Genomic DNA, 16,900 nt, shown 5'->3' with positions numbered 1-16,900 from the left:
GCTTCCTTCGATCAATAATTGTTTATTAGGTGCCTCAGATATCCGGGGTACTGTGCTGGGCTCTGGAAAGTCAGGAGTCAACAAGAAAGACAAAGTCCCATACCCCTGAGGACCCTTACATTTGGACAGAAAATGTCCCACAACTTCTACCAGTCTCTTTAGTTACAGGGGCTTGGAACAAGAGTACAACATGTAGCCCATTTTCAAATGATCCATTCGTTTAAATGTAGTCAAGCTTTAAATTTAAGACTTGAAAAAATAATCAACATGTTCCAAATATTAAAAGCTTACCCCTTAAAGATAATTTTATACAAGACCTATCTAGGGCATTTTCTCTCCATTATTATCTGTTTAAGCTATCAATTTGCAGTTAAGTAGGCTAAAAGGGAAGAGAAAATTCTAGTCCTATGATGTATAGCTCACACTTTATTTTATTGTAACATTTTCACTAAGAGCTGCCAAACAAGTCAACAAATAATTTCCAGAAACTAATGTTAAATATAAAAATTTAATGATGTAAAATATTCTACAATAGTTTACTATGATAGCTCCTATCCTGTGAAAAACTATAATGAAAATAAGAACACCCAGATACTCCTTATGGCAATGCAAATGGATCCAAATTTTCTGGAGAACAATCTGCTAGTACATATAAGAAGTTATTTAAATCTTTTATACCCTTTGACTTGGTAATCTCACTTTAAGGATTACATTCCAAGAGAATGATCAAAAAGATATTAAAAAGCAGGCCAGGCGTGGTGGCTCAGGCCTGTAATCCCAGCACTTTGGGAGGTTGAGGCGGGCGGATCACGAGGTCAGGAGATCGAGACCATCCTGGTTAACATGGTGAAACCCCATCTCTACTAAAAATACAAAAAATTAGCCAGGTGTGGTGGTGTGCGCCTGTAGTCCCAGCTACTCGGGAGGCTGAGGCAGGAGAATTGCTTGAACCCGGGAGGCAGAGGTTGCAGTGAGCCGAGATCTTGCCACTGCACTCCAGCCTGGGTGACAGAGCAACACTCCATCTAAAAAAAAAAAAAGAAATTAAAAGCAGTGTTTATAAAAATGTTCGAAGTAACTTTTTTTTTTTTTTTTTTGACGGAGCCTCACTCTATCGCCGGGGCTGGAGCACAGTGGCGCGATCTCGGCTCACTGCAACCTCCGCCTCCGGGGTTCAAGCAATTCTCCTGCCTCAGACTCTCGAGTAGCTGGGATTACAGGTGCCCACCGCTATGCCCAGCTAATTTTTTTGTGTGTTTTTAGTAGAGACAGGTTTTCATCATGTTGGCCAGGCTGGTCTCAAACTCCTGACCTGGTGATTCACCCGCCTTGGCCTCCCAAAGTGCTGGGATTACAGGCGTGAGCCACCGCACCCGACCTACATTTTTTTATAATACTGAAAAATTAAACAGCTGAATGCTCAACAATTGAGAAATGCTTAAGCAAACTAGGGTATGTCAATATACCATAATTTACCATTATCATTAAAATAAGTAGGCTATGTCAATATATAAAAATAATTTTAAGTGAAAGAAGCAGAACAGAAATCAGCGTGTGCACATGATGAATATAGTCATGCAAGAATAATACACAAGATTTATGAGGGTTTTAAAAGATCATGAAGTGATGGAAATAGCTGATGTTTTACGTTTATGGGATTTTTGTTTTCTGTAAAGGTTCACAAAAACTGTTTCATCATGAGCGTAATTTTTGACCCATGGGCCGGAGATGTATGGATCCCAGGAATCCACCCCCTGCAGCTTTATGCAGCCTCTGGTTGAATGATTTGGACAGAGAGTGTGGAGCTCAGTTGGGTCTGTAACTAGGTGTCCTTGTAGTTGCTGGGGACGGATGTATACTGACTATAAGACACTGACGTATCATTTTTAAGCCCAGTTGGAAAATATAAAAATTTGAGAGCTATGAGGCTATAGAAAACTAATTCTACACTTAAAGCTGGCTTCAGTTTGGTCCAAATATAGAATAAAGAGGAGTGAGATTTTTCCATTATCTGTAGCTTAACACAGTGGGTTGTTACATAACACAGCGACTTTTCTTTCTTAATGATGAAACAACAACAAAAGAAAAAAGAAAATGTCACTAGACCAAAGGTTTCTGGAAAACCCGACCTGAGCTTCTGAGAAAGGGATGACTGAAATACTGTTTTCCACCAGGATGGTTGCAATTTCGCCTTCCAGATCTCCAATTCTTCCTAAAACACGCACAAAATGTCCATTTGGATACACAGATGTTGACTCCCAAGAATCGATGCGCACGACCACCCTGAAGTCCTGCACAAAAGGAAAAAATAAAACACAGCTGAGCACCAGGAGTTAAGTGGGTCAATTAGAGGCATCAAACGAGGCAAACAGCACTGGGTTCCAAAGAGAGTGGGCAGTTGCAAATAGTGGTGTACAGTACGTTTTTTTTTTTTTTTTTTCATTCTTTCTATTACTAAATTGCCAGAGGGTATGAAATGCTTGACCCAGTGCTTTGAAGGGAGGTATTACCTCTCTACGTCAATGAAGAGGGCTGGAAATTTTAGTCTGCTAAAGAGAGCCTGCATAAGGCTTCAAGATGTAATACATTCTAGTTAACACTTGCAACACAAGGGGAAAACTCAATTATGCATGGTCCAAATTAAGTTTTAAAACAATAATCTTAATGTTTTGTGTGTGGGAGGTAGCTCCTAATTTCTTTGAAGTCTATTTTTCTTTCTTTCTTTTTTTTTTTTGTGAGATGGAGTCTTGCTCTGTCACCCAGGCTGGAATGCAGTGGCACTATCTTGGCTTACTGCAGCCTATGCCTCCCGGGTTCAAGTGATCCTCCTGCTTCAGGCTCTCACATAGCTGGGATTACAAGCGTGTACCACCATGCCCAACTAATTTTTGTATTTCTTTTTCTTTTTTTTTTTGTAGTAGAAATGGGGTTTCACCATGTTGGCCAGGCTGGTCCTTTTTTTTTTTTTTTTTTTTCCGAGATGGAGTCTCACTCTGTCGCCCAGGCTGAAGCACAGTGGCACAATCTCGGCTCACTGCAAGCTCCGCCTCCCAGGTTTACGCCATTCTCCTGCCTCAGCCTCCTGAGTAGCTGGGACTATAGGCGCCTGCCACCATGCCCAGCTAATTTTTCGTATTTTTAGTAGAGACGGGGTTTCACTGAGTTAGCGAGCATGGTCTCAATCTCCTGACCTCGTGATCTGCCCGCCTTGGCCTCCCAAAGTGCTGGGATTATAGGCGCGAGCCACCGCGCCCGGCCCAGGCTGGTCTTGAACTCCTGGCCTCAAGTGATCCACCTGCCTCAGCCTCCCAAAGTGCTAGAATTACAGGCATGAGCCACTGTGCCTGGCCTGTTTGAAGACCTCTTAAGATGGTCTTTGGCGTAGAAGAAGGTGTCAGTGTAAACTGAATCCCCACTACCCAAAAATTCCAGCAAACCATGGGAATGGAAAACATATTAGGTGCAACTGGCCTGGAGAGCCTGCATAAAGCTTCAAGATGTAAAAAGTACAATGGCCAGGTTACTGGCCGGGGACATCCTGCTTTAGTGTCTCATTTACAAACTGAAAAATATCAGGGGGAATTAAATTGGGCAATGCCCATACTCTTTGACACAAGTAAAGGTTAATTTCTAACCTTCTTGTTTATGTCTTCTTTCTAGTGCTATATTCCTTTATGGATAATCAATTCTGTGAAGTACCACTACATCATCCCTACAGGGCAGAGTGATCGTATTTCTATATTGTTTGCTGGAGGAAAGCTTGTTAGTGTTGGCAAAGTGTATCTATTGAAAGTTTCTGTCTTGGACAGCTGGATAATGTATGTTCTCTCTGGTTGTCCTACATAGCTCTTTCTAGGACAATTTCTCTCTGGCCTGAATTTATTAACCACAGACTATTTAATGGATGGTTCTCATATATTTAGAATTTTTAAAAAACAGAATCTTGGGGCTGGGCACAGTGGCTCATGCCTGTGATTCCAGCACTTTGGGGGGCCAAGGCAGGAGGATTGCTTGAGGTCAGTAGTTCAAGACCAGCCTGTGCAACAAAGTGAGACCCCATCTCTACAAAAAACAAATTAAAAAACATAAAAACACGGCCGGGCATGGAAGCTCACACCTATAATTCCAGCACTTTGGGAGGCAGAGGTGGCGGATCATGAGGTCAGGAGTTCAAAACTGGCCTGGCCAACATAGTGAAACCCTATCTCTACTAAAAATACAAAAATTAGTTGGGCGCGGTGGTGGGAGCCTGTAATCCCAGCTACTTGGGAGGCTGAGGCAGGGGAATTGCTTGAACCCGGGAGGCTGAGGTTGCAATAAGCCAAGATCGCGCCACTGCACTCCAGCCTGGGCGACAGAGTGAGACTCCGTCTTGGAAAAACAAAACGAAACAAAAAAACCCCCCAAAAAACACATCCCAGTATCTTGGAATGCCAGATGCCATCAATAATTCATTTCCTTATATGCAAAAGAATTAATAATGCTTTCTGGTACTGCTGAAAAGCTGGCAACGACAGAAGAGCAGAGATTCCACAGTAGAGGAAGAATGCCGGCCACCTGGAGGGCTTCTGCTTGCTGAGTGCTGATTCGAATTTTGGGAATTCTGTAATCCCAAGGTGTAACCAGGATTTTCTGAGCAGTTTTGCCCTGAGATTGGACCTCTTCTTTGGATGGAAATGTCACCACATAATCCCGCCAGTTCTTCTGAAGTATGCCCACCACTCGACCTTTGGGAAAACAAAACAAGGCATTAACTAGTTAGGTGCCACCTATCTAGTGACTCTGACCACCTCAGGCAGTAAGGAAAAGAAAAAGAAATACAGTGTCCTATTTTTTTTTCAAGCACATCCACCCAACTCAAGAACGTTTTTGAAAGGAAGCTTTTATTAACAACAATAATGGCTGGGCATGGTGGCTCATGCCTGTAATCCCAGCACTTTGGGAGGCTGAGGCAGGAGGATCATGTGAGGCCAGGAGTTCAAGACCAGCCCGGCCAACATGGTGAAACCCCACCTCTACAAAATACAAAAATTAGCTGGGCATGGTGGTGCGCACCGGTAATCACAGCTGTTCAGGAGGCTGAGGCAGGAGAATTGCCTGAACCTGGGAGGTGGAAGTTGCAGTGAGCCAAGATGGTGCCACTACACTCCAGCCTGGGCAAGCAGAGTGAGACTCTGTCTCAAAAACAAACACATAAACAAAATCCAAAACACACACAACAACAACAAGAAAAGGTATGTTTTAAGATTTGCCTTCTTGGTATTTTATTTTAAAGATGGATAATTTAAAAACACTTTTTCTTTCTCTCTCTCTCTCTCTCTCTCTCTCTCTCTCTCTCTCCCTCCCTCCCTCCCTCCCTCCCTCCCTCCCTCTCTCTCTCTCTCTCTCTCTCTCTCTCTTTCCTTCTTTTTAAGAAACAGGATTTCACGGCCGGGCGCGGTGGCTCAAGCCTGTAATCCCAGCACTTTGGGAGGCCGAGACGGGCGGATCACGAGGTCAGGAGATCAAGACCATCCTGGCTAACACAGTGCAACCCCGTCTCTACTAAAAAATACAAAAAACTAGCCGGGCGAGGTAGCGGCGCCTGTAGTCCCAGCTACACGGGAGGCTGAGGCAGGAGAATGGCGTAAACCCGGGAGGCGGAGCTTGCAGTGAGCCAAGATCCGGCCACTGCACTCCAGCCTGGGCGACAGAGCGAGACTCCGTCTCAAAAAAAAAAAAAAAAAAAAAAAAAGAAACAGGATTTCACTATGCTGTATAGGTTAGAGTGCAGTGGCTATTCACAGACACTATCATTGTACGTTACAGTCTCAAACTCCTGGGCTCAATCCATCCTCCTGGGTAGCTGGGTCTATGGGCACGTGCCATTATGCCCAGCAAAGACGGCTTTTTAAATAACATTGTCAGTATGCTCTCTCTTCCTGAGATAACATTTAGAATCCACTTGTCCCATTTTCTCTCTTTTGCCATTGTCTTATCAATCTCGTTTTGATATATTGGGAAAAGTCAATGATTTTCACACTGGTTTTAAACCACGCCCTCAACTGCGCATTTTCAGTCTTTCTTGCCTTCTCTCACCAGCCAATCTCATTTGGTCCATTATACACAGAAAAGTATACAGATCATAAGACTGACACACAACACTTCCAATCATCACTGACTGAAGCCAAGACCAAACTTTAATAGTTAAAAATATTCTTTTTTCTTTTGTTTTTCACAAATATTTATTGCGCTCCAACCAGGGATGAGGCTTTGTTCTAGGTCCAGGGAATACAGCAGTATCATAATAGGTAAAGTCCCTGATTTCATGGGGTTTATAAAAAATCAGTTTGGGTGTCTGTGGGGGTGAAAAATAGACCAAAAAAAAAAAAAAGTGAAGTTGTGACAGTTGCTAAGAAAGATACAAGGTAGGGTAAGGTGACCAAGAGTGACAGAGGGTCAGAAGTGGCAGCTATTTTAAATAAAGTGACATTTGAACAGTGACTTGAGAGAGTGAGGAAAACAGACGTGAGGCTATTTGGGGAAAGCTTCATCCAGGTGGTAGAAAGAACAAGTCTTCAATGCAGCTGGAGCAGAAGCATGAAGAGGAAAATGGCAGAAGGCGGCCTCAGCTGGTGGGGCCTTGTAGGCCATGGTAAGGACTTTGGATTTTATTCTGAGTGAAACAGGAACCAGCCATTGAAGAGTTTTGAGCAGAGAAATGAGAGGAGCCAACTCTCGCTTTCTTTTTCTTTTTTCTTTTTTGGAGACAATGTCTCACTCTCTTGCCCAGGCTGGAGTAGAGCGGCGCGATCTTAGCTCACTGCAACCTCCGCCTCCTGGGTTCAAGCAGTTCTTGTGCCTCAGCTTCCCAGTAGCTGGGACTACAGGTGTGCACCACCACGCCCGGCTAATTTTTGTATTTTTAGTAGAGACGGGGTTTCACCATGTTGGCCAGGCTGGTCTCGAACTGCTGACCTCAAGTGATCCATCCACCTCAGCCTCCCAAAGTGCTGGGATTACAGGCATGAGCCACAGCACCCTCTTCCTCAACTCACTTTCTGAAGGATCATTGTGTGTCTGAGTGGAGAAAAGATTACATGGGGAGGGGCAATGGTGGGAGCAAGGAGAGCAGTGAGGAGGCTGCTGCAACGATCCTGAGGTGCCAATGGACTGAAGTGGGAGAGCTGTGGGGGAAGTGTGGCAGGTGGCTGAATTCAGGCCATGCATTAGAGTTGGAGCTGCCAGCATTTGTTGATGAGTAAAAAAAAAAAAAAAAGTAAAGGATAACCCCAAGGTGTCTTGGGTTGACCAACTCCAAGAATGAATTTGCCCTTTACTGAGACTGGGGGACACGTGGGGAACAGCAGGTCTAGGGGTGAAATCAGGAGTCTGTGTGGGACATGTTAAGTCTGAGGGGAAGATGCCAAATAGACAACTGAGTAAACAAAACCAGAAGCCGAGGAAGGGCCAGAGATACAAAATCAAAGGACTGCAGGAGATCCCCAAGGGAGAGAGTGCAGAGAACAGAAGATCCAGCATGGGGCCCTTGCATATCCAAGAGGACAATGAGATGCAGAGCCAGGAGGAGAATTGAGAAGAGCAGCCAGCTGGGTGGGAGAACTGGGAGAAGCCCCATGGAAGGCAGAGGCCCCCCAGCCAAGTGCTGCTGACAGCTTCCAGATGATGGAGGCTGACCAGTGCTCTGGCAGTGGGGTCACTGGTGACCTTGGCAAGAACAACTTTAGAGGAGTAGGGCTTGGGAGGTGTCAGAATGGCAGGCATGAGAGGCTGGCGGGGAGGAAGAGAGAATGTAGAGTAACTATACTCTGACTTTAAAGATAAGGGGCAGCAGCTGAAAGGGACGTGGGACTCAGAGAGGATTTTTGGTTTGATTTTAAGAGGAAAGCCATTACAGCATATCTGGGTACTGATGAGAGTAAAATAAACCCGCAGAGGGGAAACTGATAATGGAGGGGAAGAGACTATATCTCGTGTTAGGAACTATTATTGTACAACCTGTGACTATAGTTAATAACAATGTACTGTATTCTTGAAAATTGCTAAGAGAGTAGATCTTAAGTGTTTTCACCACACAGTGTGTGAGGTTAACACACTGGGTTAATTAGCTCAGTCTAGCCATTCTCCAATGTATTATATCAAAACATCATATTATATGCAATAAATACATTTAAAAAATCATATTATATACAATAAATACAGTTTTTGTCAATTTAAATTAAATAAATAAATAAAATAAGGGCAGTATTTCTGGATTGCTAAGGAGAAGATAAATATAATTCCACAAGAAAAATGGACATTGGAGTGGCTCTCCAGCTGGCTTACCTGTAGGCATGGGCTCACTTGGGGACTCGCCCGAAGCCTTGTCGTCACAGTCATTCTCACACAGGGCTACGGTTCTTCCTTTCCACTCATTTTTAGGGAGCAGCTCCACAACTACCACATCTCCATGAATCGAGCGGTTTCGAGCCTTCATCCCGTGGATTAGGATGTCACTGACTAAATCTGTGTTTGGGGCAGCACAGAAAAAACCCGTAAAGCTGAGGGAATGGCACACCAGTGAGGCATTCTGTGCGTAATATACTCAAAGTCTAATTGGCACTCCGGCAAGTAAAGTTTCTTCCTTTCAAAGGTAAAGTCAAACTTCTTTTGTTCTGCAGGTTAGGCATGAAGAATTGCTGGCACCATGTCATACTGTATATTGAGCTTTCATAAGTGCCACCCTCAATCATCTTTTAAAAAAATACCCCCACCCCCCTCACCACCTTTTAAAAAGGTATTAGTTCCCTGCATGCAACTATGTGAGCCTATGCTGGACTTCTGTCAAATACCTTTAGGATCCTACACAGCCAAGGGAGTGGTCAATGGGCTGAGGAACTAGATAGGGCAGAACCGACAGGGAGAATTCTGACAAGCAAGGGCCCAAAGAAAGCCAGTTTCTCATTCTCTCTTGACCCAGTCACGCTCCTTTGACTAGCAGGTTTTCTTTTTCACCCTGTCATTACAGAACTAAGAACTACACCTGATTATGACACAACTTATTTACACTTTTTTTCTTTATTACTTAAAAAAAATTTACTCCAATAAAGCAATATAGCACATTGAGGCAGCACAGAGTAGTATGTTAAAATCACAGCCAAACAGCCTTGGCTACAAATTCAGCTCCACCACTTACCAGGTGTGTGATCTTGGGCAAGTTGCTTTGCTTCTCTGTGTTGTAGTTTAAATTTATTACAATAAAATTAGAAATTATAGACAAAAAGCTAGGGGAACACCCCCCCCTCGACAATCCCACATAACCAATGTATGTAGGCATACATAACAGGACACATAGGACATGACAATTTCAACTTTGCTTTCTTCATTGTATAACGTCAGAATAAAAAAGGAGTACGGACATTTATGTAAGGTTTATACTGAACCTGAATCTTTACTGCTGGCTCCCTGAAGTCGAACAAAAGCTTCTATTTGGGCTCTGTGTTTGTTGACATTCAGAATTCCCTAAAATCATAATAAAAAAAAAATCAATGTGAAAAATGTTCTTTTCTGCCTGGTTTATCTCCAAAAGGTCTAGTTTTTAAAATTATGTGAAAACATCCCCATAATATTCAAGGTTTGTGATCCCTTTAGGAATTATACACACACACACACACACATATACATATTTTTTTTTCCTCTTTTTCGAGATGGAGTCCTACTCTGTCACTCAGGCAGGAGTGTGGTGTCACAATCTTGGCTCACTGCAACCTCTGCCTCCCGGGTTCAAGCAATTTTCCTGCCTCAGCCTCCCAAGTAGCTGGGATTACAGGTGCCCTCCACCACGCCCGGCTAATTTTTTGTATTTTTAGTAGAGACAGGGTTTCACCATGTGCGGGTAGGAATAATATTAGTCACTAAGGTTTATTTTCTTTAGAGAAAAATACCATCATTTTGAACTACTTTTAGCTATACAAACTGCTGAAAGTACCAGGCTCATCTTACGTAACTGATGAGTAGTCTTTTAAAAATCTTCTATCTCAAAATATCCTCCCAGGGGCCGGGCACAGTGGCTCATGCCTGTAATCTCAGCACCTTGGAAGGCTGAGGTGGGCGGATCACGAGGTCAAGAGATCAACACCATTCTGGCCAACACAGTAAAACCCCATCTCTACTAAAAATACAAAAATTAGCTGGGCGTGGTGGCGGGCGCCTGTAGTCCCAGCTACTCAGGAGGCTGAGGCAGAAGAATCGCTTGAACTTGGGAGGCAGAGGTTGCAGTGAGCCAAGATCGCACCACTGCACTCCATCCTGGCGACAGAGCGTGACTGCGTCTCAAAAATAAATAAATAAATAAATATAATTAAATTAAAATAAAAAATATATATCCTCCCAGGAATGCCATAAACTTTACTACTAAGTTGGAAACATTAGCCTCTCTAGGCATACTCATTTAAAATCCCCACACTTTTAGGGAGGGGCTTTGGAGTGATGTTCTTAGATTGTGGCTGATCATCTACTGAGCTGCTCATTAGAAATGCAAACTCCATGATAGAACAGTTCTGTATCTTGATTGTGGTGGTAGATACACAAATCTATGCATGTGATAAAACTGCATAGAGCTACACACACATACACACATAAATGAGTGTATATAAAACTGTTGAAATCTGAATAAAAACTGTATTTGATTTCTTCCAAAGACCCTGACAGCATCTGGGTTCTAGGGTCCTGGGAGGATCACAAAGAAACCCTTGAAAGGGGCAGAGAAAAAAATGGCAAAGGAGGAAAGAAGCTAAATTTCACCAATTTTACAGTATCACCAAACCTCCAGACCTTGATTCAAAGAGATATGTTTTTTTCTAGTGACAGGAGGCATTTACCAGGAGACTTCCACATTCTGCTTGTATGATGTTCTATATGTAACAGAATTAAAGACTTATCATCGCAGAGTAGCTTCAAGCTGGGCCATCAGTGTCTACGGAAAGAATGACTCCCAAGCCACCTGAAACACTGACAGCCGTGACTTACTCATGCCCATCTTGTTTGCAGCCTGTGAAATCAGAGGCCTGTGACAGGATGCAGTAAAAAGAGGAGAAAACATACTGGTTGGTCCTGAAAGATTTTTTGTTTTGTTTTGTTTTGTTTTGAGACAGGTTCTTGCTGTCACCCAGGCTGGAGGGCAGTGGTGCAATCATGGCTCACTGCAGCCTCAACCATCCAGGCTAAAGTGATCCTCCTGCCTCAACCTCCTGAGTAATCTGGGAGTACAGGTACACACCAGCACGCCTGGCTAATTTTTGAATTTTTTCTAGAGACGGGGTTTCACTGTGTTGCCTAGTCTTGTCTCTAGTTCCTGGGCTCAAGCAATCTACCAGCCTTAGCCAAAGTGCTGGGATTACAGGCATGAGCCACTGTGCCCAGCCCTGATACATTCTAAATTACCACCCTCACCTGGATATAGCGTCCAGATTTAATCCCAGCTTCTAACACTTCCAAAGGAAGATGTTCTGGATACTCCTTCCCGTGGCTCTCCTGACTCTCGTTCTCTCTCTCCCGTCGAGACTGAAGGATAGAATCACAAAGCTCGTGGGCAGCTTTTAAATCAGGCCAGAAATTGTCCAGGTAATTCTGTATTTAACAAAGGCACAGAGAAACACGGTCAGAAGGTACTGATTCTTCATCATGGTACTACTACAGAAACTCCTGACTGGGAACTTCTGCTGGCCTGCTGTTTTGAGGGGGTGCTCAGTGAGCAGGACTTCCTGAGCCTCACTCCACCGTTGGTTCTCTACTACCACATTAACCCCTGAGCCTGCCAAACGAGCCCCACAAGGCCACCCCACCGTGGAACACTTGCACCTCCTAGGCTACTTTGTGCTTTCAAGTCTCTTTCTCTCCACACACACTACAAACACACCTGCACACGTCCAGGCAGCCTGTCTTTATGTGTATCTAATTGCTGCAGACAATGGCCTATGTATGTGTACTTTTTTTTGAGACAGGGCCTCATTCTGTAGCCCAAGCTGGATGCAGTGGCGTGATCTTGGCTCACTGCAGCCTTGACCTCCCCCTGCCCTAAGCAATCCTCCCACCTCAGCCCCCCAAGTGGCTGGGACTAGAGGCACATGCCACCGTACATGGCTAATTTTTTAATTTTTTGTAGAGATGAGGTCTCACTATGTAGTCCAGGCTGGTCTCAAACTCCTGGGCTCAAGTGATCCTCCTGTCCTGGCCACCCAAAGTGCTGGGATTACAGGCGTGAGCCACTGTGCCCAGCAATATGTGTACATTCTTGTCCTTTTTTTTTTTTTTTAAGAGACAGGGTCTTGCTCTGTTGCCCATGCTGGAGTATAAGTGGCATGATCCTGGCTCACTGTAGCCTTGACCTCCTGGGCTCAAGTGTTCCTCCAGCTTTGGCCTTCCGAAGTGCTGGATTACAGGCATGGGCCACTGTGCTGGGCCATTCTTGTCTTTTTTATGTATTTTAACTCAACTTTTAAGTCTGAGGGGTAGAGTCTAGCACATTCTCTGTTCTCGAATCGAAAAGCAAACAGGTTATACTTACTGTCAACTCCAGCATTTCTCCCACTAATTTCAGAGTCCTGTTAAAACTGCTTCCTTTCTTTCCCTACTCCTTCCAGAAATTCTGTCTGTGCTAACGTCAGTGCCTGAATTCTATGGTCGCTTATCACTTATCAACACCACACTTTGTCATTATGAACCACCTCTTCAAGAGGGATTTATCATCTTGGCTCTTCTCCATCTAACTTCAAGTCCCCACAGAAAATTCTAGGCTTCCCACTCATCTGAACTTCACAATATCTCTTTTTTCTACTATCATTCACCTCTATGAAGCCCTTGGTCACACAGTTTTCTTGAGAAATGCTATAGAAAATAAAACTGTATGATACCACTGGACTACAGAGAAAAGTAATTTTCACAAAAAGTAGAAAAATGTAATTTTAGTCAACTGTCCTCTGCAGGAACAAGACATGATGTATTACAACAGAAAAAGCAAGTGACACTGCCATTAATATCCAGCGCTCCTGGAATTCTCTGGCATGCCACAGCACTTTTTTATAGCAGGGCCAAGAAAATTCTATTGACAAATCTTTAGCAATATATGCACCTGGGAACCCTTAGAGAATCTACAATTCAAAACCCAACTAGACTTTCTATAAACTGACAGGGATAATACAGGGCCTTATTCTAGTTTCTGCACCAAAAAATGATATCAACAAGTGAAACCTAATTGACTAGCCAGGCAGACAGAAGCGACCAGTGATCTGTTGAGAGATTAACAGTCATCCTACTCTCAAAAAACGTACCTAAGAGATAGGCAGAACTGCGTTGCTGAGACAGTCCAAAGAAACTGTCACTGATAATGCCACTCCTGTCTGAGATCTGTACCAAGCAGATCTGACAGCATTCACATAAATAATATCACATCTCAACCCTTTCATTTATCCCTATTACCCCCATGAACATTCACAAGTGGGGAAGAGTGAGGAACAGTTGAAAAAAAAGACCGGCCTTTAAGACAGTTTGTTTCGTGTATATTTTCAGAAAAATAACTTGGAAGGCAGTACAGCATGATGGCTAAGAGCTTTGGGGTCTGACTGCCTGGATTTTAATCATAACCCTACCATTTTCTACTGTGTGACTTGGAACAAGTTACTTAGCCTTTCTGTGTTTCCGTTTCCTTACCAATAGGATTAAATAATAATACCTACCTCACAGGGTTGTTGCAAGAATTAAATGAAATAATAGACATAGAAAAGAGGCTGGCATAGATGTGTTGGTTATTACCAGTAGGTAGAACCATGTCAAACTGCCATTTTATAGGTCAACAATAAGAATATTGGCAATTTTATTCAACCTATTATCATCATCATCATCACCATTTTATAAATGTTAGTTTACTGTCAGTAGAAGTTTACTGGGCTGGTATTAGATGCTGTGGGCCTTATAGTCAAAGTTGGTCTGAATTTGTGAAAGTCAACGTTAAATAGTTGGGGCATAATGAAGAAGCAGAACTTCATTTTTTTTTTTTTTTTTTTTTTTTTTTCTGAGACAGCGTCTCACTCTGTCACCCAGGCTGGAGTGAAGCAGCACAATCTCGGCTCACTGCAAGCTCCGCTTCCTCAGTTCACGCCATTCTCCTGCCTCAGCCTCTTGAGTAGCTGGGACTACAGGCGCCCGCCACCACGCCTGGCTAATTTTTTGTATTTTTAGTAGAGACGGGGTTTTACCGTGTTAGCCAGGATGGTCTCGATCTCCTGACCTTGTGATCCCCCCGCCTCAGCCTCCCAAAGTGCTGGGATTACAGACGTGAGCCACCGCGCCCGGCCTAGAACTTCATTTGCTGAGATAGGGTCTTGCTGTGTCACCCAGGCATTAGTACAGTGGTGTGTTCACGGCTCACTATAGCTTCCATCTCCCAGGCTCAAGTGAGTCTCCCATCTCAGCCTCTTGAGTAGCTGGGACTACAGGTGTGTGCCACCATGCTTGGATATATATATATACACACACACACACACACATATATATATATATATATATTTTTTTTTTTTTTTTTTCTGTGGAGACAAGGTCTCACTAGATTGCCCAGCTGGTCTTGAACTCCTAAGCTCAAGTGATCTTCCCGTCTAGGCCTCCAGAGTGCTGGGATTATAAGCATGAGCCACCACGACTGGCCAAAATGGAACTTCTTAACGTCTATTCCTCTTTTATTTTTTCTTTTCTGTGTTACCAAAGGGATCTAGAGCCTTATGGGTACTACTTAGAAAATGAGCACTCATACATATACAACATCTGCAAATACCTTGAAAGAAATCACGAATACTCCTTCTGTTTCACTTCCATACTGCTGAACTGCCTCTTCATCTTCTGTCACCATAACAACTGGCATCCTGTCCTGGCAGTGATGATAGTACCAAACAGCTGCGTTGTATATGCTCCTGGAAAAGCAAAGGGTATGAGAGCTCTCCCCAGGCAGACAAACACAAGCTCTTGTTCAGAATTTCACATCTGGCTTTTAATTTGCTATCCATTGGTGTATATAGATAACCATTCATTCATTCATTCAACAAATACTTCTGGAGTATCCATTATAAAGAAGCGCTGGGCTGGGTGCTCTGGGGGATACAAATATGAACCAGAAAGAACCTCACTTCTCTTCCCTAAGACATCCAACCACCACTGCAACGACTTCATTTCTTGATATGGCCTAGAAACCACGAGTCTCTGCCATCTTTTACACCGTTTAACTGGGGCACCACACAAGATGACAAGCTATGTTATGTGAGGCTTAAAAGATGAAGAAGCAAGTATTTGGCTAAGAGAAAAACTAAGCTGCAAGTAGCTGAAGATCATAATCCAATAGGGTCTGATATGGAACCATGTGAAATGCCTGGAAATCTTCCAAAAAAGAACTGGAACTGGGAAACAGGTCTGGAGAACTGTGTATAGGACTGGATTGATTGATGGATTGAGACAGGGTCTTACTCTGTCGCCTAGGCTGGAATGCAGTGGTGAATAATGGCTCACTATAACCTCGACTTCCCAGGCTCAGGTGATCCTCCTGCTTCAGCCTCCTGAGTAGCTGGGACTACAGGTGCATGTCACCATCCCCGGCTAATTTTTAACTTTTTGTACAGATGGGGTCTCACTATGTTATCCAGGCTGGTCTCGAACTCCTGATCCTCTAGCCTCAGCCTCCCAAAGTGCTGGGATTATAAGCGTGAGCCACCATGCCCAGCTTTCAAGGTAACTTCTGAGGCACATTCTGTGTGGCTCCTCAGCAGCACTGATGGAGCCTTCATTTCCCGCAGCAGCAGCACATCCTTCACCACCTGCCCTCCATCTCCATCTCACTCTCCCCACTTCCTCACTCCTGCTTCTGGGAACTGCTTTCTACATAAACACTCCACACTCCCAAGGACTTGCTTTAGGCTCTGCTTTCGGCAGACTTAAATCAGGACACTGTATTTCCTGAAGTAGTTTTTTCAGAATTAAGTGACCAGTTTCAGTTTAATAAGACTGTAAGTAGAAGCCTGGCCGGGCACAGTGGCTGACACCTATAATCCCAGCACTTTGGGAGGCTGAGACAAGTGGATCGCTTGAACCCAGGAATTGAAGACCAGCCTGGGCAACATAATGGGGCCCCGTTTCTACAAAAAATACAAAAATTAAAAGAGTGTGGTGGCACAGGCCTGTGGTCCCAGCTACTTGGGAGGCTGAGGTGGAAGGAAAACTCGAGCTCGGGAGGTCGAGGCTGCAGTGAGTTGTGATCATACCACTGCACTCCAGCCTGGGTGACAGAGCAAAAAACACTGTCTCAAAAATAAAAATTAAAATTAAAAAACAAAAAAGGAGCTCTTCTGCCTTCCTTCTACATACATGTATTAAAGTTATGACTTCTAGGTCACTGGAATGATCCTGATAGCTGCTAGGGTCTGGGGCAAACATACTCTGGGTACCTATATCTTCCTAACTGCAATTTTCAAAAAAATGTATCAGTTATGTATTCAAATGATATATCTAAAATATTGACATGGTAAGCATTTCGGTGTTAATCACGGTTCCAGAATAATTGTTGGTTTGTTCTAGCAGACTATTTAGATCAACGCCCAAACAGCCAATGATGAGGATATGAAAGAAGACGATGGTGTGAAAACGGCAGCAAGTCAGGGCCATACCTGGTCTGCCACTTCTCCATGGACTCTCCTCTTTCCCGCGGCAGATAGCAGCATTGCTGGAATTCATTAGCAAAGAGAATGCAATCATGACGCGCATCCTTCAGCAGGTTTCGCAGTTTGTTATACTGTCTGTGACACGGAGGAGAAAAATAAATCTAACAAAGCAGGTACTCATCCACTGCCATCTCTTGCTAAGGATCAAAAAAGGATGGGGTATTTTA

General features: G+C 43.7%; 1 protein-coding gene across 5 annotated transcripts in view; it reads right to left on the bottom strand.

Annotated features, from left to right (window-relative positions):
- Positions 1 to 16,900, bottom strand: part of DIS3L (DIS3 like exosome 3'-5' exoribonuclease) — a 42,903-nt gene that overhangs the window by 12,510 nt on the left and 13,493 nt on the right. For 4 of the 5 annotated variants that reach the window (XM_050795933.1, XM_050795934.1, XM_050795936.1 and 1 more), the window contains exons 3-9: positions 16,680 to 16,808; positions 14,804 to 14,939; positions 11,431 to 11,607; positions 9,423 to 9,501; positions 8,326 to 8,505; positions 4,558 to 4,727; positions 2,130 to 2,291 (exon numbers count right to left, since the gene is read on the bottom strand). In XM_050795933.1, coding sequence (XP_050651890.1) covers positions 2,130 to 2,291; positions 4,558 to 4,727; positions 8,326 to 8,505; positions 9,423 to 9,501; positions 11,431 to 11,607; positions 14,804 to 14,939; positions 16,680 to 16,808 — 1,033 coding nt within the window. Of the gene's footprint in view, positions 1 to 2,129; positions 2,292 to 4,557; positions 4,728 to 8,325; positions 8,506 to 9,422; positions 9,502 to 11,430; positions 11,608 to 14,803; positions 14,940 to 16,679; positions 16,809 to 16,900 lie in introns of those variants that run through there. The other variant, XM_050795937.1, reaches the window with a different exon arrangement.

The sequence above is a fragment of the Macaca thibetana genome, chromosome 7 (genome assembly GCF_024542745.1).
Source record: "Macaca thibetana thibetana isolate TM-01 chromosome 7, ASM2454274v1, whole genome shotgun sequence".
Lineage (NCBI taxonomy): Eukaryota > Metazoa > Chordata > Mammalia > Primates > Cercopithecidae > Macaca > Macaca thibetana.
The sequence above is the reverse complement of the archived record's forward strand: the minus strand, read 5'-3'. Positions and strand labels throughout refer to the sequence as shown.